Here is a 25,955-nt window from a genome sequence, read left to right on the forward strand (position 1 = left end):
TAACTTTTATTTGAATAATTTGAGAAAGGGTAATATATTACACTGTACAGTGTACAAGATTGAGCCGGAATATAAAACAAAGTGCGTTCCATTTTATCCCATAAACTATAAGAAATATATAACTTTTATTTGAATAATTTGAGAAAGGATAATATATTACACTGTACAATATTGTGCATTTTATGTTGTAAACCTCTCATAAGGTAACACTAAAACCTAAAATACACTTTACAAAGTAAAATAAAATAGTACAACGGATATTTCGTTGTGTAGGCTTCTAATTAAGTTCTATCTTAGATGGCCAACGATAACTGTATGCAGTTTGTTGTCTAGCTGTTGTATGGCTATAACAGTCTCCACGGGTTAACTGGGATACTCTCTTTGCAATAAGATCATAGCTTTAGCCAATAAATCCTACCATGGTAATTAACTTGTATCTTATATATGCCATAGAAGTTGTACATTAATCCTCCACCCATCAAATTAACCTAAGACAAGACTTCATCGAATAGGAAATCACTTGAAAACCCATCATTGTTGAGAAAATCCATATCTAAATAGCCATGAGAGCTAGTGGATGCACAAGAATCTTCATTGTCAAACCACATGAATGGTGGACCCTCATGACCTGAAGAACCCAATTGATTATGCTGCCATATCTCATTCCACTCTAAAGCAGGGGACGAATTATGAGAATAACCATCATTGGCTGACGACACGTTGTCGGACACGGACACATCAGTACTTTGGGTCTTAGACTCGACTTCTTGTTTTATCGAGGGCTGGACTTGGAAATTTGTAATAGCTGAGGGGCTGTTTGAGAGAGAATGAGGGTTTTTGGAGGCGCCCCCATTAAAATCAAGGACAACTCCTGAGTGTGAAAAATTATTCAGAGTTGGGCAAGTGTGGTGGCCAAAGTATGTGATGTGATACATATTTGATTCATCTTCCAATTTCTGAACCTGTTTTTGCGCCTTACACCCGTGATCGGGTTTGTGGGTGCATCGGTAATAACACCTGTAAAACCCCCAAACAAATATTAGATTTTTATGGTAAAAATGTTATAATTAGTATTAAAGTACTCGATGGAAAAAATAAGAATATATGACTAGGTAAGACCTTGGGGATTGGGAGTTGAGGATCATTTTTTGACCATATTTCCTCCATGCATAACCATCTTCAATTGTAACACTTGTTATCACCCTTGAATCTATGGTCCTTCTGCAAATATTAAACAAGCAAGAACATATATGTTAACATATGTAACTGTACCTTAGAGACAATAATAAGTTCGTTTATATTTGGTTTTGATGACATTGTATTTGGTAGATAAATATATATACATCAAGATTCAAGTACTTGTATATATGTACCTTCTCTTGTAGCAACCTCTCCGTTCCTTCAAAGCCGGCGCCGGTTTCTTCCTGTTTTTAACTTCCGGTGTCTGGTCACCGGACGTAGCCAAAGTCATATCGGGACTCGCCGGAGCACCGGCAAACTCTCCGGAATCACAAGATCTCAACATTGAAAGGCCACGGGAGAAAGATCCAAGTATTTCCATCACAAGATCTTCAACAGAAACCGACCCATCATTATAAGCTCTCCGGCAAAGTAAAGCCTGTAGCTTCTTTGCAGAATCTTCGCCTTTAATTAGGGTTTCGTTCAATCTTTTCTTGTTCTTTTCCATATTGTGATGATATATATATAAATACAGATGATATCTCAGATGTGTTATCTATGGATATAGGCTAAAGTGAAGATGAAGTGATGGACTGTTGCTTTATATATGTATTTAATTTAAGAGAGAAGGTAGGAAGGAAGCATGTAAATAACTTCGACGAAATTTCCACAAAGTGAAAGAGGAAATCTAGAAAAAAACTGGAATGACGTCATTCAAATGAGTCATGCTGGCGTTGTGTTTTGTGCTTATCTGTCAATCAATAATTGATATGACCCAAATAAAGTGGTGAACATACCGAATACTCCGGCCCGTATTGGAAGGCTTCTAGGCTCCTACCGCTTTTGTGACCGCATTTTTGGAAATTTTGACGACAACGTCCGTCCGTTACTTTTTTTTACTATTAAATAAATATAATACTATTAAATTTTCTTTATTTTTTATTTCATTTAGGGTAAATAATATTATATTTGTGCATGCGATTTTGTGTGTGTGTGTTTTTTTTTAATAAGTATAGTTCTTTATCATTAAGCTCAAATTTCTTAATTTCAATCTTTAGCATTAGCCATAGTCGGTATGGATGAGCATATGGACCGGAAACCGGTACTGGAACAAGAAACCGATGGAACCGATCGGGCCGGAACGGAGACTCTATTATTGGCAATTTTTGGAACCGGCCCAAAATCGGGAGCTGACCCGGACCAGCTTATAATTACAAAATAAGGTGATTCCATCACCAACATTCATTAGTATCTGACTTTTTGGTTGATGAATATCCAAGGAAAATATCATGGGACATTTTACTTCGTATTTTTTGATGCTGATAAAGACAACTACATCAACTACTATAAAAGGTTGATCGATTTAGAAAAATTCGGTGGTTTGATTGATTACAATAACACCCTATGGAATGGCTCAGTGGTTGCCCCACCAGATGCACTAATGAGAAAGTTCGTAAGGTATTACAGAAATTTTGTGTTGGAGCTCAACAAAGCCTAAATCGTTGATCCATGGATTGAGATATGCATGCTTCCTGTTGGTGACGGCATACCCAATTATATAAGTGTAATTGTTTAGGTTGTTATAAGGGTATATCACTTTTAAAAACGGAAAAATGCCGGCTATAAACATTTTTTTGGGTTGAATTCCAAATAATAGACATAAAATATGTTGCTATTTCTTGAGGACATGTTCCAACATCGAAGACGCGACAAAACCAGAATCGGAACCGGAACCAATAGAATCAGAACCGGTAGAATCGGCGGTCCGTTTTGGTTCTAAATTTCGACCAACTTTGGTTCCCGGGATGGGTCCGGTTCCAGCCCGGTTGGTTCCATTGCTCATCCCTAATAGTCGGTATTTTATGTTACGCCTTCGATTATCTTTGGTTGCTATTGTGAACACCGTAAACTAGAGGGATATATACACCAAAGTTTTAATATTTTTAACTATTTGACAAAAAGTCATAATTTTTTTTATAGTAAATCCTAATTATCGGCAGTTTTTGACACGTTTACCCTTTTTTATCGGCTAACCAGTAATTAGGACTTTATTGTCAAAAAAATAAAAGTTTAAGACTTTATTGTCAAATTGTTGAAAATATTAGGACTTTAGTGTATAGTCTTAGTTTCCTTAGAAACAAATAATTTTATCATCCTCATGAGATCGAATTCATAGCCCAAAAACGTTTAATTGTGATTTTCGTCATAACACAATTGTTTTTATTACCATCATCATCTTTACCCTGCTACAATCATGATCAGGGGAAACCGATGCAAAAGAGAGAGCGATAAAATGTGAGAAGACCTGTAAAACTTTCTTTTTTGTTCGCCGCCAAATCTTGTGTAACACCATAAATTTTCAAACAAAATTTTCGTTTAAAAACCTAATTATCTCATTTCAAAACCACAAATTCCACAAACATCAAGTTATCAAAACAAATGTTTCAAAACTGTTTACAACACGAATTCAGGATTCTCCAAAAACATATCTCCAACTCAAGTGTGTGTACAATCAAGCCGGTGCCTTCCCGTGATCCTGAGAGGTACCTGAAACACATAACACATAACTCGGTAAACACGAATCTTAGTGAGTTCCCCAAAATACCACACACGTCACATTAGCCACTCGCGGCTAACTCAATACGACCCTCCGATCAACATGTCTTAGTGGAGACCCTCCGACCCCATAACTCGGATGGACCCTCCGGTCCTTACTCAATAAGCTCATAATAATAATACTCAGCATAAATCACAAAGACATAATTCAGAATATCACAATATACAGGTAAGCACATAAGACATCCCGGTCACCACAAAGATACCACCCATGGTAAGTATAGTGAGAAGACTCGCCTCGCAAGAAATCGGATAATATCGAACTCAAATCACCGGTCTAGCCTCCGCCTAAAACATACAACAATTATCCCTAATTAATATCGACTCTCAAGAGGCTAAAATAACCCTCTACAAACTCACAGAAGGGTAAAAGACCATTTTACCCCTCAATGGCCTTAATAGTCCACAAATTGACCAAACCCTAAAAGTCAACCAAAAGTTAACGCCAGCAAGTACGTTGCGCGTACAAGATCTCTACGTTGGGCGTACTGCGATGCCACAAATGCATCGGGGATTCTCAACCCTACATTGTGCGTATTGGGATTACACTCGGCGTACGCCCTAATTTTGCTCTTTCTACTATTTTGGTCTTAATCAGTTAAGACCTTGGCTCATATCACAGATCTGGACTCCCTAAAGGCTCTTACTCCATAAAGTCAGTGACTTTAAGCCTTTGTATGGCTGATAAAGTCACAAACACCCAAAACTCTCATTATCTTATCTCAAAATGCTCATATCTCATGCATGGGTTGATTCAAACGTCCAAGTCTCGATTTTTATGATACTATACCCCTAAAGACACTCAAAGGAGTTGCTCATAATCTCTGGAGCTCATTTTCTCATAAAGCATGCAACTTTGGGACCAAAACCCTAAAATGGTCTAACATGATGCACAAAACAAAAGAGTGGGAAATCTTTGAGCTTTATACCTTCAAATGAAGTTCCCAACACAGATATGCTCAGATCTATAGCCTGGACTCCCACTACTTCTTCTTTAAAGCCCCTTTTTCACTTCAAGAACACACAAAATCACTTAAATGCTCTCAAATGGACACATACAAGCTCAAGAATGAGGATTAGGGTTTCAGAGGGTTGCTTGTCTAAGAATGATGTCCAGGAATGAGGCCATCATATCCTTTATATAGGGACACACCCCAAATTAGGGTTTCCACTCTGGGCCTAATACCCTAACGTACCCTCTGGTACGCCCAGCGTACTAGGTGGCTTTCGTGTCACAAACACGCATATGAGTACGCTGAGCGTACACTCACGTACGCCTCGCGTACTCATTTACCACCTTTTCTCAATAAGGGCTAAACTTGACAATTACCAAAAGAACAAGGGCTTAAGGTATACCTGGACTTGGGATGTTACAATTCTCCCCCACTAGAATCAGACTTCGCCCTCGAAGTCAGGCTTCGAAAATAACTTTGGATACTACTCGCGCTTCTCGGACTTCGGCTCCCAAGTGCACTTGGACCCCTTCCGATGTTGCCACTGGACCTGAACCAGAGGCACCTCCTTGTTCCTCAGAACCTTCACTTTCTGATCCAAAATTGCAATTGGTCTCTCAATATAATTCAAGCTCGCATCAACCTGAATGTCCTCTAATGGTACCACTGCCGTCTCATCGACTACACACTTCCTTAGCTGGGACACGTGGAAGGTGTTATGAATCTGGCTCAACTCTACTGGTAGCTCTAACCGATAGGCCACCTTACCTACTCTGGCAATCACTCTGAAAGGACCAATGTATCGATGCCCTAGCTTACCCCATTTCCTGAATCGGATCACGCAGTTCCATGGGGATACCTTTAGGGGGACAAAATCTCCAACCTGGAACCCTAGCTCAGATCGTCGCCGGTCCGTGTAATTCTTTTGGCGAATCTAGGTTGTTAGTAACCTCTGTATGACCTGCTGAATCTGCTCGTTCGTCTTTAGTACTATCTCAGTGCCACCCATCATTCGCCGCCCTACCTCTCCCAAACAAATGGGAGTCTGACACCTCCTACCACAAAGAAGCTCAAAGGGAGGCATACCAATACTCGAATGATGGCTTTGTTGTAAGAAAACTCAGCCAAGGGCAAATAAGTGTCCCAACTTCCTCCAAAGTCCATAACACATGCACGTAGCATGTCCTCAAGCGTCTGAATCGTCCGCTCGCTCTGCACGTCTGTCTGTGGATGGTACACAGTACTGAAATGAAACCGAGTACCCAACTCCTCATGAAATTTCTTCTAGAACCTGGAAGTAAATCGGACGTCCTGATCTGACACTATCGAGGTTGGCACTCCATGCCGAGCTACCACCTCTTTCACATAAATATCGGTCAGTCTCTCTACGGAAGAGTTCTCACTGATAGCGAGGAAGTGAGCACTCTTCTTCAGCCGGTCCACAATCACCCAAATCGCGTCAACCCCACGCGCAGTTCTCGGCAACTTGGTGATCAAGTCCATAGAAATCTGTTCCCACTTCCACTGAGGGATCTCTAAAGGCTGCAAAGGAGCATGTGGGCGTTGGTGCTCTGCCTCAATCCGATGACAAGTCAAGCACCTCTCTACAACCCATGCCACGTCCCTCTTAATACAAGGCCACCAATAATCTCTCTTCAGGTCCAAATACATCTTAGTGGCCCCTGGGTGGATCGAGAATCTCGATCTATGTGCCTCCTCCAACAATACACGGCGAGATCCGTCTGTAAAGGGCACCAAATCTGCCCATGGGAAGTTATAAGCCCATGACTGTTAGTCATAAACTCGGAAACTAGCCCAATCACACGCTCTCTCTTGCGGTTCTCCAGTCTCACAGCCTCTACCTGAGCCTCTCGGATGGTATCTAAGACTGGAGTCATCACCGTCATCCTCATACACACATCCCGGATCGGAGAGCTCTCGGCTCTGCGACTCAAGGCATCGGTTACCACATTAGCCTTGCCTGGGTGATATAGTATCTCACAGTCGTAGTCCTCACTACACCTAACCATATCCTCTGTCTCATATTCAAGTTGGACTGATCCATCAGCTACTTCAGGCTCTTATGGTCCGTGTATATGGTACACCGGACACAATAAAGATAGTGGCACCAAATCTTGAGGGCAAACACTACCGCCCCCAACTCCAAATCATGGGTGGGATACCTCGTCTAATGAGGCTTCAGCTGCCTCGACGCATATACTATCACGTGAACCCTCTGCATCAACATTGCACTCATCCCTGAAATAGACGCATCACAATAGACTACGAAGTCCTCCACTCCCTCCGGAAGGGCTAACACCGGAACTTCGCACAATCTCTGGCGAAGAGTCTCGAATGATGCCTACTGCTCGGGCCCCCAAACAAAAGTAACACCCTTCCGGGTTAATCTGGTGAGAGGAACTGTAATCTTGGAGAAATCCCTGATAAATCTCAGATAGTAGCCAGCTAATCCTAGAAAACTCCTGATCTCGGATGGGGATCTCGGCACCTCCCATCGCATAACTGCCTTAATCTTGGCCGGATCGACCAATATCCCATTCTGATTAATGAGGTGTTCCAAGAACTGGACCTCTCGTAACCAGAATTCACACTTGGAGAATTTGGCATAAAGCCTCTCCGACCTCAAAACCCCAAGAACCTCATGCTGCTCTCTGGTCCTTACCAAGATGTCATCGATGAACACGATCACCGATTGATCCAACATAGGCCTACACACTCGGTTCATGAGATCCATGAACGTTGCCGATGCATTGGTGAGCCCGAAAGGCATCACCACAAACTCGTAATGCCCAAAATGAGTTCTAAAGGCCGTCTTCTGAATATCCTCCTCATATATTGTAACACCGTAAATTTTCAAACAAAATTTTCTTTTAAAAATCACATAATTCTCATATCACGTTTCACGAAAGTTCCATTTAAATTATTTACAAAACACAACTCTATATTTTTTAATAATAATAATCCAGGATCCTCAAATCACAACTCCTTCTCTGGTGTGTACAATTGAGCCGGTGCCTTCCCGCGATTCTGAGAAAACCTGAAACACATAACACATAACACGATAAGCACGAAGCTTAGTGAGTTCCCCAAAATACCACACACACATCTCATCAGCCACTCGAGGCTATATCACTGTAAGACCCTCCGGTCAATGTGTCTCAGTGGGACCCTCCAGTCCCACGGTTCGTTGGACCTTCTGGTCCGGTCTGTAAAGCTCCGCATAACATAAATCACAAAGACATAATGCATAGCATACAACATAAAGCAGGATAATATAATACTCAATGTAAACACATAAGACCCTCCGGTCACACATAGTACCACCCTAGGTAAAGTATAGTGAGAAGACTCGCCTCGGATGATGAACAACCCCTATAACGTTGCTGCTACGCACTGGCCTCTAACTCTGAGCCAAAACCACAATTAACCAATTTAGAAACTAAGTCCAGACTCTCACTCATTAGGTCTAAAGGAAGACCACTAACCAGCCCATTAAAAGCCTAAAACCTATTAGGCCCACCAAGGCCCAATAATAAATGGGCTCACCCGAGGCCCACTCTCAAAATTAAATGGCAAGCCCAACACAAGGGCCCAAGGCAAAATTATAATATTTCTCTGCTCATAGTCTCAAATTTATAAGCCCAAAGATTCAGGCCCAACCCTCACGACCCATGATAAGATCCAGCCCAAAAAGCCCACAGTGAAGTTACGTGGGGCGTACCTCTCTTGGTACGCTCAGTGTACTCACACATGCATAAAACCGATCTGCGACTCTAACCCAGTACGCAGGGCATACTGGAACTTACGTTGGGCGTACACCCAATTTTGTATTAGTCCATTCTCTTGGTCTTAACCCATTAAGACCTTAACTCATTTCTCAGATCTGGACTCCCTATCATCTCTTACTCCATAAAGTTAGTGACTTTAAGCCTTTGCATGGCTGATATCGTCACAAACACATAAAACTCTATTTCTCTTAACTCAAAATGCTCAAATCTCATGCATGAGTTGATTCTAACGTTCAAGACCTCATTTTTATGGATCCTCGCCACTAGAAACACTTAAAAGGACAAATATTAAGCTCTGGAGTGCAACAACTCATAAAGCCTCAAGCTTTGGACCAAAAGACCTAAAATGGACCATATCATGCACAAAACAAAAAGGATGGAAAAGCTTTGAGCTTTATACCTCCAAATGATGCTCCAACAACAGAAAAGCTCAGATCCAGAGCCTGGACTCCAACTCTATTCTCTTCCATGATCCTTCTTCACTCCAAAAATTCCACAATAACACTTATAATCTCACAATGGCCACACACAAGCTCAAGAACGAGGATTAGGGTTTAGGGGTTTATTGAATGAGGATGGTGATCAAGAATGAGGCCATCTCATTCGTTATATAGGGACACTCCTCTTAATTAGGGTTTTCTTTTGTGCCTAGTACGCCCAGCATACTAGGTGGCTTAGCTTAAATGTTATGCGCATGAGTACGCTAAGCGTACACACACGTACGCCCAGCGTACTCCGCTGCCAACAATTTCAACTAAAGGACTTATCTTGCCAAATCATCAAATTGTCATCTTTTCCTTGACATAACCCCGTTTCCCACGAACCTCATGCCCTCGGATACTGATGAGATGCCCTAATCTCCTAGCAACTCGTCACAACCCCGAGACTCCCTCATGCCCCGTTTGCAGCCCACGAACCCTAATCACGGACAATCAGAAACAGGATGTTACAATTCTCCCCCCCCCCCCCCCCCCCCCCGCTTGAATTAGATTTCGCCCTCGAAATCGCTCCTTATCAACACATATATCGAACCGATAACCCAAAAAGCACCACCGAAAGGACCTCTTATCATACAACAATCTCTTCCAAAGACACCTAATCCTAACAGGAACTCCCAACCCCGAAGAAGGACAGATCCATCTGTCGTTGCAGTACTTGATCTGAATCTTTCTGAACTTGAAAACTCTACCCTCTCAAAACATCATGTTAATCTCTCATCGATTAACAGACTCTAAGAACACTCTACAAACTCCGATTCTCTAATCGATCCCGGTCGAACTCAAGAGGAACGAAAAGGTCATAACCCACTAAGGACCCACCGCCTGAACAACTATCAGAACTTATCGGAAAAAATAAATCCCAAAAATCTGACCTCAAACACAAGAAAAGACCATACTCACTTGGAAGTATCCTCTGACACCCATAGACATAAGCCCCAGCTTCCTTTAAGATTTCCCCTTCAATACTAAGCAGCAGGTCAGCTCCCAACCCAATAGATGAACCTCTAAAGGTTACTCATTGCAAACCAAAATGTCTCGCCGACTTCCTTCTCACAATAACTATCTCGGCTTATCGCGACACACAAGTCACGAAGTTCGCTTTACCCCAAGCGAATGTTATAACTCATCTGAAATCATCTCGCTTCCGACCTTTGTCATCTACCACCCACTGGTTCCATGCGTCTCGCGAGTATTCTCATACCAATGAAACTGACCCACTCCGATATAAGTAATCAGATGAAGATCAATACCCCTCAAAATGAAACCCATCTACAAAACCGAAACCTCATCTCGCCTACTCAACACACGAACGAATCCAGACTCAAGCTCGAGAGTCTAATTCAACAATAGACCTGGAACCACTCAATTCCAATCTAGTACTCGAATCATGAACCAAGATTCGCAAATTTAAGCACACACCTTCTCCCTAATTTCTTTTGACACGAAGACCCCCGTCTCACCCCTGGTTCGTAAACCAGGCTCCCGAATACTCAAACGGTAAGGCTACCCAAGCCTAAGAACTCCTCTGCGCCATACTCTGACTAGTGAATACTATAGCCCCCCCCCTCCCGGACAGAACAATATTCACTCTTATCGACTACCGAGTGCTACGGTCTCCCCTGTAGTCTTGTAATACTCTCTCACTAACTAATAAATACCACGGCTCGCCGTAGTATCACAACCCATTCCCACTATCCAGTGAATGCTACGGCTCCCCGTGGTATCACAACACTCTATCTCTAATCAGCGAGTACTACGGCTCCCCGTAGTATCACGACACTCTCTTTCGCTGACTCATGGATGCTACGGCTCTCCGTAGTCTTACAACATCTCTCGCTTACTGACTCACCGTGGGATCACTCCACGGTTTCTCCAGATAATCCCAAGAGAATACTTCCACCCGGATCAACTTGCTTTCTTATCACCCCATAACCTCATCTTCATACATCACCACACTGAGTTTACCAACTCATGTTCCGCAGTTCAACATAGATAGGTGCTTACACTCACCCAGCTTATGCACTACCACTCCTGATGCAAATTCTCGTAAGCCAGGCACTTATCTCAACACAGGTACACCCTTATACAGTCTCGCTCTGGGGACAATTAACTAATGGGTTCCCACTAGAATAATAATCACTCGATACTCCACTTACAACTCAAATCTCAAAATAATTCAAAAGTTTAGGGCGCCATACTCAGATAACCCGGTACACCATCACAAAATCTCATGATATCTTGTCACGTACACTGATCTTCCACTTGCACAGCTCTGAACCTCGAAATACTTCAATTCACAAATTGAAACACGGGAAATTGTCAACGACTGAAAACACGTTGACAAAATCCGAAGCTCCACCTCTACTGATCACTACCCAAAGGAACTACTCATACCGAATCTAAAATTGGTCGACAAACCAAATGTTGCCCTCTTCTAGGGTATAGATTACAATCTATACCTATACCTACAAATCTCAGCTATTGCACCCTGCCTCATCCACCAATAACCCAGGTCTCAAGTGTTCGCACCGCAGATCTCCATAACCAGTTCCCTAACCACACTTGAACGAATCGTTGATCTTCCCAATTGACTACCCAGTTCTCCCCCACTCAGGGTTCGAACCATCACCAGTGGGCATACTAACAATTTACTCCATAGATTGTTCCACCAAGTACATCACACTTAACTCATGGAACATACCACGCAAACACTCAATGATCTTCCCGATGGAAGCCAAGCAACTCCAAATATCTCGAAACTCAGACAAAAACCTCAAAATCCTCCCAGCGCGACTGCCTCTAGACATCTCGAAATCTCAGACCGATATTCCGCCGGACAGCTCAGCTGTTCCGAAAATCCTGATCCTCAGTCCATAAATAATGCCCTATCACGCACCACGTATCTGACTCCTCGACACGCCTCCCAACATGGGAATCATCATCAAAGCACGGAACCTCATTCTCACAACCGATACACTACATAACAACGACGGCCACCGCCCTGATATATTCCTCTTAACCACCTGAAACCGCAACAAAAGAAACGTGCTACACTCATATAGGCACCTTCCTGGGTCTCTTCCATCTCAACCTCCACTAATGACTCCTTGGTACCAGAAATACCTCGCAGCAGACAAACTGCCCACATACTCTGATGAAAAAGTCACCACCAATGCTACCCCACGGGGGTTTTCCTCCAAACTCTGAAAGCGGAAACTCGATATCTCCTTCGCTTCTCCCGGAAAACGGGAACAACGCAACTCTTTCTATAGAAGGTGACGTCTCATCCATCAACCGATGGCCCAACTCAGACCTCAATCCTCCAATAAGCATCATCTCTACTCATCCCTGAGCCTTGTGACTCCCACTAACATCTTGTTGGATTAGTGTCTAAGTCCATAACTATTTTGGTATGTACTTGACCCGATGGTGCATGGTTCTTTTGGGTTGCCTTCACCGAAACAACTTGATAGGATGAATTATGGAGAGAAAGGATTAAATATGATTTATTAATATATTATGAGAATAATATATTAAAGGAGAAATCATATTGGTTAATTAATATTAGACAAGAATTAATAAGAATTAAGTTTGTGGCTAAAAGAGATTAATTAAACTTAAGGGACTAAAATTGTCAATTGTATGATAGTTGAATATTGAGCTAATGGACTCCATATTAAAGGAGTGGACGAATTCTACGGCGAAACCCATTAGAAATCGTCCTAGGCCTTTAAGGAAGGATCCCATGGGTTGCTTAGGGCCTAAGCATCCAAATTAGGGTTTCCTTGTTAGATAACCCTAATAGCCTCACTATTTAAAGGACCCTATATCCCCAAAAACGTGGTGAACTAATTGATTAGGGTTTCCACACGTTTTGGGCAGCCTCCTTCTCTTCTCTTCTTCATCCTCTTGCTTTTGGTGTTTGTGAACCATTAGAGGAGTGACATTTGTGACTCTAAGCTTTCTAAAGTCAATACAAGATGGAATTTTGATTGTTATTGCTACATAACAATCAAGGTATGATCTAAACCCTAATTTATATGTTATATTGATTATCATATGCTAGATCTAGGGTTTATAGTCTTGGATGAATTGCATGTACAATAGAGAAACCTAGATCCAAGCATTAGGGTTTGTATGAGCGCATAGGATGTTCTTATGGCTAAAACCCATCACATCTCACCAATAAAATTCCTCGGGAACGAACTCAATTTGCCTTTTTCAGGTATACTCCATTAAAACTTGCTCGACATGGACCTCTGGCTCCACACTCTATCTCCTGATCTCAGACTAGTCAACCACTACGGGACAACTGGTAAAACCAGAAGCACTAACCGCTACGAATCATGGTACTCGAACCATGTGATCACCTCTCGGTCTGCTACGAATCATGGTACCCAAACCATGTTATCTCCTTTCACTCTGCCGCAAATCATGGTACTCGAACCATGTTATCTCTCTTCTCAATCTACTACTCAGAACCTCTGGAATTCTCCCTGTTTCGAGTATGGGTCCTCTGCTTTCAGTAGTACGGGCCCATACTACCTTCCACATCTACCCATATTTTCCACACAGATCATCCCATATTTCCTAAGTAGTTGCTCAACTTTCCCGATCACCAATCACGCTACACATGTTCTCCCTACAACGAATACTCTCCTCTATTAGTGTACTCATTTGACTCAGTCACTTTCCTAGGCTCTTCTTAGGTTTTCACACTTCTCCACCATCAGCCGCTAACGAATTTCTCATGATGCCAGCCACCTACCTCCTGAATATCGTCATATTCACTTAGTAGCTGACTCTCATCATCAAGAATTCCACAAAGCACGAAGCAAGAAACATTCGGGCATCGAATAACCTCTACCAACACATAAACCACTCTAGGTTACAACTTTATTTTCTCTACTCACGCTCAAGAGTTGTCACCGAACTCCAGTAACCCTACCCCACGTGGGTATCTAACTACTCTCTCAGTAGGCTCCTCTACTATTCATCTAGGTATCTCTCCTAGATTACTCCTCTACTCAAAGCCCCCTCTCTCTAAAAGTTTCCTGCTGGATACTCTTACTCTGCACATACTTAAAGCACATCACAGATAGCAAAATTCCTAGGCTAAGGCATCACAAATCAGGCAACTCTAGACCTAAGATATGAAATACCTAGTCTATCTTCTAGCATGCATCACTAATATCTCAATAATAACTCACAACAAAAACAAGTAAGGGTATTTTGGGAAATCATCGTTCGGGCTCTGGCTGATTGTACACACTGCTCCTTCTCGCTTTTCCTCTTAGAAACTCTTGCTCATTTTAGAAAATCATTTCTTTTGAAAATCTTTCACAATTCCTCAGTTGGAGTCCAGAAATACCCGAAGGTGCATCCGAGTCCCTCAAACCAAGGCTCTGATACCAACTTGTAACACCGTAAATTTTCAAACAAACTTCTCTTTTAAAACTCACATAATTCTCATATCATGTTTCATGAAAGTTCCATTTAATTTATTTACAAAGCACAAGTCTATATTTTTTAATAATAATAATCTAGGATCCTCAAATCACAACTCCTTCTCTGGTGTGTACAATCGAGTCGGTGCCTTCCCGCGATTCTGAGAAAACCTGAAACACATAACACATAACACGATAAGCACGAAGCTTAGTGAGTTCCCCAAAATACCACACACACATCTCATCAGCCACTCGAGGCTATATCACTGTAAGACCCTTCGGTCAATGTGTCTCAGTGGGACCCTCCAGTCCCACGGTTCGTTGGACCCTCTGGTCCGGTCTGTAAAGCTCCACATAACATAAATCACAAAGACATAATGCATAGCATACAACATAAAGCAGGATAATATAATACTCAATGTAAACACATAAGACCCTCCGGTCACAAATAGTACCACCCTAGGTAAAGTATGGTGAGAAGACTCACCTCGGATGATGAACAACCCTTATAATGCTGCTGCTACGCACCAGCCTCTAACTCTGAGCCAAAACCACAACTAACCAATTTAGAAACTAAGTCCAGACTCTCACTCATTAGGTCTAAAGGAAGACCACTAACCAGCCCATTAAAAGCCTAAAACCAATTGGACCCACCAAGGTCCAATAATAAATGGGCTCACCCGAGGTCCACTCTCAAAATTAAATGGCAAGCCCAACACAAGGGCCCAATGTAAAATTATAATATTTCTCTGCTCATAGTCTCTAATTTACAAACTCAAAGATTCAGTCCCAACCCTCACGACCCATGATAAGATCCAACCCAAATGCCCATAGTGAAGTTACACGGGGTGTACCTCTCTTTGTACGCTCAGCGTACTCACGCATGCATGAAGCTGATCAGGGAATCCAACCCAGTATGCAGGGTGTACTGGAACTTATGCTGGGCGTACGCCCAGTTTTGTTTTAGTCCATTCTTCTGGTCTTAACCCGTTAAGACCTTAACTAATTTCTCAGATCTGGACTCCCTATCACCTCTTACTCCATAAAGTTAGTGACTTTAAGCCTTTGCATGGCTGATAAGGTCACAAACACTTAAAAATCTTATTCTCTTAACTCAAAATGCTCAAATCTCATGCATGGGTTGATTCTAACGTTCAAGACCTCATTTTTATGGATCCTTGCCACTAGAAACACTTAAAAGGACAAATATTAAGCTCTGGAGTGCAACAACTCATAAAGCCTCAAGCTTTGGACCAAAAGACCTAAAATGGACCATATCATGCACAAAACAAAAAGGATGGGAAAGCTTTGAGCTTTATACCTCCAAATGGTGCTCCAACCACAGAAAAGCTCAAATCCACTGCCTGGACTCCAACTCTATTCTCTTCCATGCTCCTTCTTCACTCCAAAAATTCCACAATATCACTTATAAGCTCACAATGGCGACACACAAGCTCAAGAACGAGGATTAGGGTTTAGGAGGTTTATTGAATGAGGATGGTGGCCCAAAATGAGGCAATCTCATTCCTTATATAAGACACTCCTTTTAATTAGGGTTTTCTTATGTGCCTTGTAAGCTCAGCGTACCCTCTGGTTTGCCCAGCGTACTAGGTGGCTTAACTTAAAGTCACGCGCATGAGTACGCTAAGCATACACATACGTACGCCCAACGAACTCCGCTGCCAACAATTTCAACTAAAGGACTTATCTTGCCAAATCATCAAACCATCATCGCTTCCTCGACATAAACCTGATTCCCACGAACCTCATACCCTCGGATAGGTGACGATATGCCCTAAGCTCTTAGCAACTCTTCACAACCCCGAGATTCCCTCATGCCCAGTTTTCAGTCCACAAACCCTAATCACGGACGATTAGAAACAGGGTGTTACATATACTCTCATATGGTGATATCCAGATCTCAAATCAATCTTGGAAAACCAAGATGCCCACTGCAAATGATCAAATAAATCATCAATCCTCGGAAGTGGATAACGGTTTTTGACCGTTAGTTTATTCAACACCCGATAATCTATACGCATCCAGTGTGAACCATGTTTTTTCTTGACTAAAAGGATTGGCGCTCCCCACGACGAGCTACTCGGTCTGATAAATCCCTTCCCCAGCAACTCCTGGAGCTGTGAGGATAATTCTTGCATCTCTAGTGGCACATGGTGATAAGGTGCCTTGGCAATAGGCGTCACGCCCGAAACTAAATTAATCCGGAAATCCACCTGCCTCTCAGGAGGCATACCTCGTAACTCCTCTAGAAAAACATCCGAGAACTCGCAAACTATCGGAACCAAGGAGATACAACTCGGCCTCCCTAAAACAACCCGCGTATCCATCACATACGCTAAGAAGCCCATAGAACCCTGCTATAAACTCTGCCTCGCCCTGGCAGCAGAGCAGAAGGCTAACTCAGATCTGGTACCCTCGCCATACACTATAAGCACTCCCCCATTGAGGTTTCGTATAGTCACCAACTAACGCTCGCAGTCGATCACTGCTCCAAAACGGCTCAACCAAATCATGCCCAAGATGACACAGACATCACCCATCGCAATCAGTACCAGATTAATCAGAAACTCGATACCAAAAATCTACAGCACACATCCTCGGAATACATCAGTAGCAAAAACTGCATGCTCGTCGGCTATGGAAACCCTCAAAGACCGACTCAACGCCTCACGTCGGATACTGATGTGATGACTAAAAGCTAAAGACACGAAGGATCGACTCGCACCCGAGTCAAATAACACCAAAGCAGGTACAGAACTCACAAGAAATGTACCTAAATACAGCATAGAATAAGCACAATAAATCTCAAAATAAATAAATAAGGAAATATGTATCAGTCACGACATCAGGTGATACGCGGACCTCCTCCACTGTCAGCTTAAAAGCTCTCCTACGAGCCCTCAGAACCTCAGCCTTCATCGGCCGACTATCAGTAGCACGCAAAGCAGTAGGTGTAGATCCATGTGTTGATTCCTGAAGAAGCTGCGGGCACTCGACCTTCCGATGGCCGATTTGGTTGCAGTGGAAGCAAACTGCAAACCCCTTGGGGAAATCCTTCGCCATATGCCCCTCTTTGCCATATTTGTAGCAAATCCCTGCTCAGCACGACCCCTCGTGACTCTTGCCACACTTTCCACAAGTGCGTCCCTTTTGGCCCCCAGTCCTCGTATAAGCGGGCTTAGCCCGCTTCGTTGTCGGCTGCAGCTGCACCGACATCGAGTCTCTCCCTAAAGACTCCGCGTCCTCCCTAGCCTAAGTCTCCAGCTTGATCTCCCTCCTCCTAGCATTTGCCTGAAGCTCAGCAAATTTCCAATAAGACGAGTTCGCCATGAACTCTCAAATATCCCTCCTCAAAATGCTCAAATATCGGCTCATGCGCGCCTACTCAGTCGACACATGCTCAATGAAGAACAACGCCCTCTCATAAAACATCTGTCTAATCTCAGTTACTGACTTTGTCTTATGCTTGAGAGACAGAAACTCCTAGGCCAAACGTTCCCTCTCCACCAGGGGAACATACTCATCTTGGAACATCAATGTAAACCTCTCCCAAGTCACTGCAGTATGTTGTGCAGGAGTAAAACCGGCTATCACAAACTTCCACCAGTCCTTCGCTCCCAAGCGAAGCTGGTTCAATGCGAACTGAACCCTCAAATGATATGGGTAAGAACATGTGTAAAAACACCCCTCAATATCAAATATCCACCTCATAGCGTCAATCGTATCTTGTGTCCCATCAAACTCAGGTGGCTTCGTGTTGCCGAACTCCCGAAATAACAACGAGTCACCTCCCTGTGGCCTGGTAGCATCGACAGCTGTGGTGGCTGTAGTAGCATCCGCCTCAGTAACAGCAACATATCGCTCATCAAATGTCTCGATCAGGGTGGTCTTAATAGACCCAAACATCTCAGGGATCGCCTCTCGAATGGCTGCGTCCACCTCGTCATGAACCATCCTGCGAATCTCACTGCTCTTGGGGTTGTGGCGTGTACCCACCATGATGTCTCTGAAACACAACACAAAAATCATCAAAGACTCGCTCAGGCATACTCACACTTGACCACTCATCCTTACTTGTTCTTTAGCACCCTAAGGATTCTTACTTGGATTGCATATAGATCTGGTGCTTTCAGTAGTACGGGCCCAATACTACCTTCCACTCCTAACATGTAGTCACACCAAGTCCTCCTCCTAGGATTCTAATTCACAAGTACTCTATCTCTCACAAATATCAGACTATTCTCTCAGTAGGCTACTCGCATGCTCATCTAAGTATCTTTCCTAGATTACCCCTCAAATAAGAACTCAACACATACTTAGGGAAAATAATAGATAACGCTAATCAATAGCATCTCCTAGGCTAAGGCATCACAAATCAAGCAACTCTAGCCCTAGAATATGAAATACCTAGCCTATTCTCTAGCATGTATTTCTAATATCTCATAAGACAAATAAGTAAGGGTATTTTAGGAAATCACCGTTCGGGCTCTGGCTTATTGTACACACTGCTCCAACTCGTTTCCTCTTAAACTCTTTCTTGTTTTAGAAAAATCATTTGTTTTGAAATTTTTTCTCAAATCCTCAGTTTGAGTCCAAACACACCCGGGGGTTCATCTGAATCCCTCAAACCAAGGCTCTGATACCAACTTGTAACACCGTATATTTTCAAACAAAATTTTTGTTTAAAAACCCAATTATCTCATTTAAAAACCACAAATTCCACAAACATCAAGTTATCAAAACACATGTTTCAAAATTGTTTACAACACGAATCCAGGATCCTCCAAAAACATATCTCCAACTCAAGTGTGTTTACAATCAAGTCGGTGCCTTCCCATGATCCTGATAGGTACCTGAAACACATAACACATAACACGGTAAGCACGAAGCTTAGTGAGTTCCCCAAAATACCACACACATCACATTAGCCACTCGCAGCTAACTCAATACAACCCTCCGATCAATGAGTCTCGGTGGAGACCCTCCGGCCCCATAACTCGGATGGACCCTCCAGTCCTAACTCAATAAGCTCATAATAATAATACTCAGCATAAATCACAAAGACATAATTCAGAATATCACAATACATAGGTAAGCACATAAGACATCTCAGTCACACAAAGATACCACCCATGGTAAGTATAGTGAAAAGACTCATTTCGCAAGAAATCGGATAATCTCGAACTCAAATAACTAGTCTATCCTCTGCCTAACACGTACGGAAATTATCTCAAGAGGCTAAACTAACCCTTCTACAAACTCACAGAAGGGTAAAATACCATTTTACACCTCAATGGCCTTAATAGTCCACAAATTGACCAAACCCTAAAAGTCAACCAAAAGTCAATGCCTGCGAGTACGCTGCGCATACAAGATCTCTACGTTGGGCGTACTCCGATGCCACGAATGCATCGGGGATTCTCAACCCTACGTTGCGCGTACTGGGATTACGCTCGACGTACCCCCAGTTTTGCTCTTTCTACTCTTTTGGTCTTAATCAGTTACGACCTTGGCTCATATCATAGATATTGTAGCACCTGGTTCTGATTTATCTGAGTATTTTACATTTCTAGCCTTGGAATCGGTGAGTCGTAGGCTAGACTCGCCGAGTAGGGATGGTATTTTGAGCATGTTTAAGTTGGCGACTCGGCGAGTCCACCAGTTTGGAAGAAACCCTAATTTCAGGGGTTTGCACCCTATTTAAACCCCTTATGCGCCCCAAGTTAGCCTCCTTCACCCTCAGAGCATCATATACCGAACCCTAACCCTTTCCTTGTGATTTGAAGTGTTCTTGTGCTTGTTCCTTGAAGATTGAAGAAGAGAAGGAATGAAAGACCAAAAGAGAAGGTGAAGAGCAAGCATCTAGGACTTAATCCAGAGATCATTGAGGTACAATTCGGATCTATTCTATTTTTATGCTCAAATCCCCATTAGAACACCATAAAGCTATCTTTGAACCATTTCCAAGCTTGTTAGTAGTATATGGATCATAATGGGTTGAATAGTTGCTAGATATGGTCATGTTCGAGTTCCAGAAGCCTAGATCTAATACCTTTATGGGGCCATATTGCAAGAAAGCCCTAGATCTACCTCGTTTAGTGTGTTTTGAGCCTTAGAATCCCCATTGATGATTATATACACGTAAAGTTGGAAATTTTACGTGTTAATCGAGCCCTAGGAACCCATATCTATGAATGGAATGCACTGGATTCAAGCAGAATCGAGTGTATAGAGATTGCATGTATGCGACTCGACGAGTTCTTCTTCGGACTCCGCGAGTCTAGTCGCGAGTCCCCGATTTTTCCCCTTTTCGAGTATGCGAGTAGAGCAGTGAGCCATAGGTGGACTCAGAGAGTCGGAAGCCAGACTCAACAATGGAGGGACTCGGCAAGTCAATGCCCCGACTCGGCGGGTCCAAGACAATCTTCATAGAACTCGGCGAGTTGTTCATCAACTCGGCGAGTCGAGGACAGAACGTGTTCATCGGATGAAGATTAACTCGACAAGTTGTTCATACAACTCGGCGAGTTGGATGAAGGACCATTGAGTATTCAGTTAGGAAGTGAACTCGTCGATTCAAGGCCTAACTCAACGAGTAGAGACGGGAGTAAGGACAATCAACTGGATATGGACTTGACGAGTTGGCAAGCCAACTCGGCGAGTCGGGTCAACTGGAAGTTGACTTTGACTTGACCTTGGTTTGGAATCGGTCAGGGGTAAAATAGTCATTTTACCATGGGATTAGTATCAATGTCTGATTGAGTGTTTTATGGGAATATAGTCGGGGGATCACCGGAGCAGCTGTCAGATATTTGCAGATCAGCTTTTCAGCAGTCAGCCTTTTGAGGTGAGTTACCTTCCAGTAAGGGTGGGTCTAAGGCCACAATGTCGGCCCACCAAGTAGGAGTATTTTAGAAGATGATTGTCTTTGTGATAATTATCTTGGTATGGATACGTGTTTGGTTATGATATATATTTGTATGATATGCTACGTGTATGATAGGGATAGTTTTCCCCTGACAGTGGTCTTTAGGACCGAAGGGTAGGTCAGTACTTGGATATTCCTGACTGTATTCTTATACCTTGTTGTTATATGCTAGTAGTAGGGGTGGAATAGACCCCAGTTACCGGTTGAAAGATACCGATGATGATTATCGGTTGAAAGATACCAATGATGAATACTGGTTGTAAGATACTGATGATGATTACCGGTTGAAAGATACTGATGATGATTATCGATTGAAAGATACCGATGGTATTGTATGGTATGTGGTATGATGGGGGAACTCATTAAGCTTTGTGCTTACAGTTTTATTTGTAGTTTCAGGTAACTCTTCGTCAAAGGGGAAAGAGTCGGCGGCGTAGCGGCGCATCACACACATGATTTCCGCACTGGATTTTCTGGGATCGGACTCTGATTTTCTTGTTTCCGATGATATTGTTTTGAGGGATTCGGGCACACCCTCGGGGGTGTCTGGACTCAAACCGAGGGACTAAAAGATTTTTTACAAGGAAAATGGTTTTCTAAAATCTAAAATGGGAAGTTTTAAGAAAGACAAAGTGTGTAATGCATGCGACCGGCCGGGCTCACGTAAGTTTTCCCCAAGATACCCATACTTGTTATGTTATGTTGTATGGTTTCGATTCAGAAAACTGCATGCTAGAATAGGACTAAGGATCTAGGAGGATGCCTTGTATTCCTGATATATGATTTTGAGAATTGCATGCTAGCTAAGGGTGAGGATCTTGGAAGGAGTCCTTATATGCCTGTTGTATGAGCTATATGCTAGGACTGTTTAATTAGCAGTAGTATGGCATGTGTAGGTTATACCTAGTTTGGTTACTCAACACACGAATTCTGCTTGCTTTGCGCTATGGGGGTTCTGGCCAACTTCGACTAACTAGTGAACGGATATGTAACGGTATCCGCAAGCTAGTTAGAGGGATGCGGTAAGAACTCCTAATGCAGCTGATGGCGGGGAGTAGGTCGGAGAGTGCCTTAGGGAAGCCTAGGATGTGATTAGTGGGAAGAGCATCGATGAAAGAGACCTGGTGAAGTCAAGGCAATCCTTGGGGAAAGTACGGATAGATGTGGAAGGTAGTATGGGCCCGTACTACTGAAAGCAGAGGATCCGTACTCAATTCAAGGAGGGTTGAGATTGAAGGAAGGGATCCGTACTCAATCCGTACTTGGAGAGTGTGTGAGACCCTTCAGGGGTATATGTGATCCTGACAATTGCATTATTATTTTCAGAATGGTGGTCACACGTCATGGAGCAGGGGGATCAGGATCTGGTTCGGGACCGGGACCTGAGCATATTGATGATGGGTTACAAGAGTTCATCGCGTCTGAGATTACGAGAGGTATCCTTGAGGTGACCCCGTTCATTTTCGGGTCGATCAAGGAAGGGATTATTGAGCAAATGGAGGATCGCCTTCGAGCATTCAGGAGTGATCTGGCGTCTAGTCAGGTGGGTACCCGTACGCTGTCCTTTAAGGACTTCCGCGGGAGTGGTACACCGGATTTTCATGGGGTGAAGGACCCCATTGCTGCTAGGAAATGGATCACAGACATCGAGTCTGGACAGCTGACGAGCTTCTGCCCGAAAGGGTCGAATGTCCGTTTCGCTGCAGGTTGTTTGAGGGATAGAGCCAGGGATTGGTGGGGGTTGATTGGCGATACGTTGGGAGCGCCATTCATTGAGGCTATGACATGGTCAGATTTCGTGACCCGATTCAGGGGTGAGTTTGCACCAGCTGTGGAGCTTCAGCAGCTGGCCATAGAGGTTTTGGATATGAGACAGACTACGGAGACTGTGGCGGAGATCACCGCCAAGTTCCGAGAGAGGGCCTTGTTGGTAACCCAGTATGCGGGGGATGAGGATATGAGGAGGACCCGATACCATGACATGCTACGGGCTGATATTCGGGAGCATGTTAGTTTCTCCGCTTGCCATACCCTGGAGTCCATGACTGTCAGGGCTAGGGAGAGAGAGATTGATTTGGAGCACATATGGAAGAGGAAGGCTGCTGAGGGGCAGACGATGGGGGCTTCGGGGAAGAAGCCCAAGGGACCCGATGGTTGGCCGAAAGGCCAGACAGGGCGGGACCGCTGTGGGAAATGCAGTCGGGCACATGAGGGAGTTTGTCGCACTGGGTCGGGTTCAGGCTGCTAAAAGTGCGGCAAGGTTGGGCATTTTAGCAGAGATTGTACTGCCCCGGCTTCTGCGATTCAGACATCAAACCAGATTTGCTTCCATTGCAATCAGGGGGGCCATAAAAAGGCCAATTGCCCCAGGTTGATAGCAGCAGCAGCGCCGACAGTGGCGCCAACGTCAGCGAAAGCACGGGTTATGGATGGCCGAAAGGTCAAGTCGGAGGCTCCAGTGGTTCGGAGCCGAGCATTTCAGCTGACAGCCGAGGAGGCACGCGCTGCACCAGATGTGGTGACGGGTATGATTCTTTCCCTCTGATTTATTTGTATGATGTTATGATATTGATATGTGCCCTGTGTATATGCGCTTTGGATCGTTCTATGTGAACGGTATCCCAGTTCAGGTGTTGTTTGATTCGGGTGCTACCTGATCATTTGTCTCTCTTGTGCTTAGCAAGAAGTTTCCTGAGTCTTCGGGCATGTTGGACTGCCCTCTAGAGGTGGAGATTGCGGACGACCGATCAGTGCGAGTATTGGAGGTCTACCGAGATTGTGTTTTGAGGCTGTTCGAGGAACGTTACATGGTAGACTTGGTTCCCATACCGTTGCAGGGGAACAAGGTTATTATAGGCATGGATTGGTTGAGCCCCAATGGGGCAGTGATAGATTGTGCACATCATCTGGTACGGATCAGGACCCCAAGTGGGGAAGAGTTGGTAGTTCAGGGCGAGAGGCCACAACGAGGACCAACTGTATGTTCAGCAGCGAGAGCTAGGCGCTACCTTCAGCAGGGTTGCGCAGGGTATATCGCTTATGTTATGGACACCCGAGAGGCGGGTAAGGCGACAGTGGGCGATGTACTCGTGGTGTGGGAGTTTATGGATGTATTCCCTGAGGATTGCCTGGGATACCTCCGGAGAAGCAGGTGGAGTTTAGGATCGACCTAGTGCCTGGCGCGGCTCTGATAGCCAAGGCGTCGTATCGGTTGGCTCCTCCTGAGATGCAGGAGTTGTCTACATAGTTGCATGAGCTTTTAGACAAGGGATTCATTAAACCCAGCCGTTCACCCTGGGGAGCCCCGATTCTATTTGTGAAGAAGAAGGACGGGTCGCATCGGATGTTTATAGACTACCGGGAGCTGAACAAGGTAACGGTGAAGCACCGTTACCCACTCCCGAGGATCGATGACCTTTTCGACCAGCTTCAGGGAGCATCTTGGTTCTCCAATATTGATTTGCGATCAGGGTATCATCAGATGAGAGTCAGAGAGGAGGATGTGCAGAAGACTGCTTTTCCGACACGCTATGGTCATTACGAGTTTGTGGTGATGCCTTTCGGGCTCACCAATGCTCCTGCCGCGTTCATGGATCTCATGAATCGCATGTGCCGGCCGATGTTGGATCGGTCCCTGATTGTTTTCATCGACGATATCTTGATTTATTCCAAGACGCGAGAGCAGCATGAGGAGCACTTGCATGAGGTTCTGAGTACTTTGAGGAGGGAGAGCTTATATGCTAAGTTCTCCAAGTGCGAGTTCTGGTTGCGCGAGGTGCAGTTTCTGGGGCACCTTGTCAACCAGGATGGGATATCAGTGGATCCGGCCAAGGTAGAGGCCGTGATGAGATGGGAGGTCCCGAGGTCTCCATCTGAGATTCGGAGCTTCCTAGGATTGGCCGGCTACTATCGGAGATTCATTCAGGACTTCTCCAAGATAGTCGTACCTCTGACCAGGCTGACAAGGAAAGCCGTGGTTTTTCGTTGGTGGCCCGAGCAGCAGGCCGCATTCAAGACATTGAGACAGAAATTGTGCGAGGCGCCTATCTTAGCCCTGCCAGAGGGCATGGAGGATTTTGTTGTGTACTGCGATGCGTCCATCTCGGGTTTGGGCGCAGTGTTGATGCAGAGAGGGCACGTTATTGCTTACGCTTCGAGGCAGCTGAAGCCTCACGAGGCGAACTACCCGACGCATGATTTGGAGTTGGGGGCTGTTGTGTTCGCCCTCAAGATTTGGCATTATTACCTCTATGGGGTTCGTTGTACCATCTACATGGACCACAAGAGCCTGAGGTATCTTATGGACCAGCCGCGTCTGAACATGAGGCAGCATCGGTGGCTTGACGTGGTAAAGGGTTATGTTATGATTGTGAGATCCTTACCATCCGGGGAAAGCCAATGTGGTGGCTGACGCGCTTAGCCGCAAGGCAGCACCGATTCGAGATATCTGCCTAAGGATGACAGTGGTGACTCCGCTTTTGGAGCGGATTCGGGAGGCCCAG

The 25,955-nt window shown here is 44.1% G+C and overlaps 1 protein-coding gene across 1 annotated transcript; it reads right to left on the minus strand.

The window, feature by feature from the left end:
- Positions 1-106: 106 nt before the first annotated feature.
- LOC111883774 (WRKY DNA-binding transcription factor 70) lies at positions 107-1,816 on the minus strand. Its single transcript, XM_023880093.1, has 3 exons — positions 1,374-1,816; positions 1,120-1,221; positions 107-1,017 (listed from the first exon to the last, which is right to left on the minus strand). Exons 1-3 carry the CDS (start codon positions 1,685-1,687, stop codon positions 489-491), a joined length of 945 nt encoding a protein of 314 aa, XP_023735861.1. The 5' UTR covers positions 1,688-1,816; the 3' UTR covers positions 107-488.
- Between the last annotated feature and the right edge of the window lie 24,139 nt (positions 1,817-25,955).

This window comes from Lactuca sativa, chromosome 2 (genome assembly GCF_002870075.4).
Source record: "Lactuca sativa cultivar Salinas chromosome 2, Lsat_Salinas_v11, whole genome shotgun sequence".
NCBI lineage: Eukaryota > Viridiplantae > Streptophyta > Magnoliopsida > Asterales > Asteraceae > Lactuca > Lactuca sativa.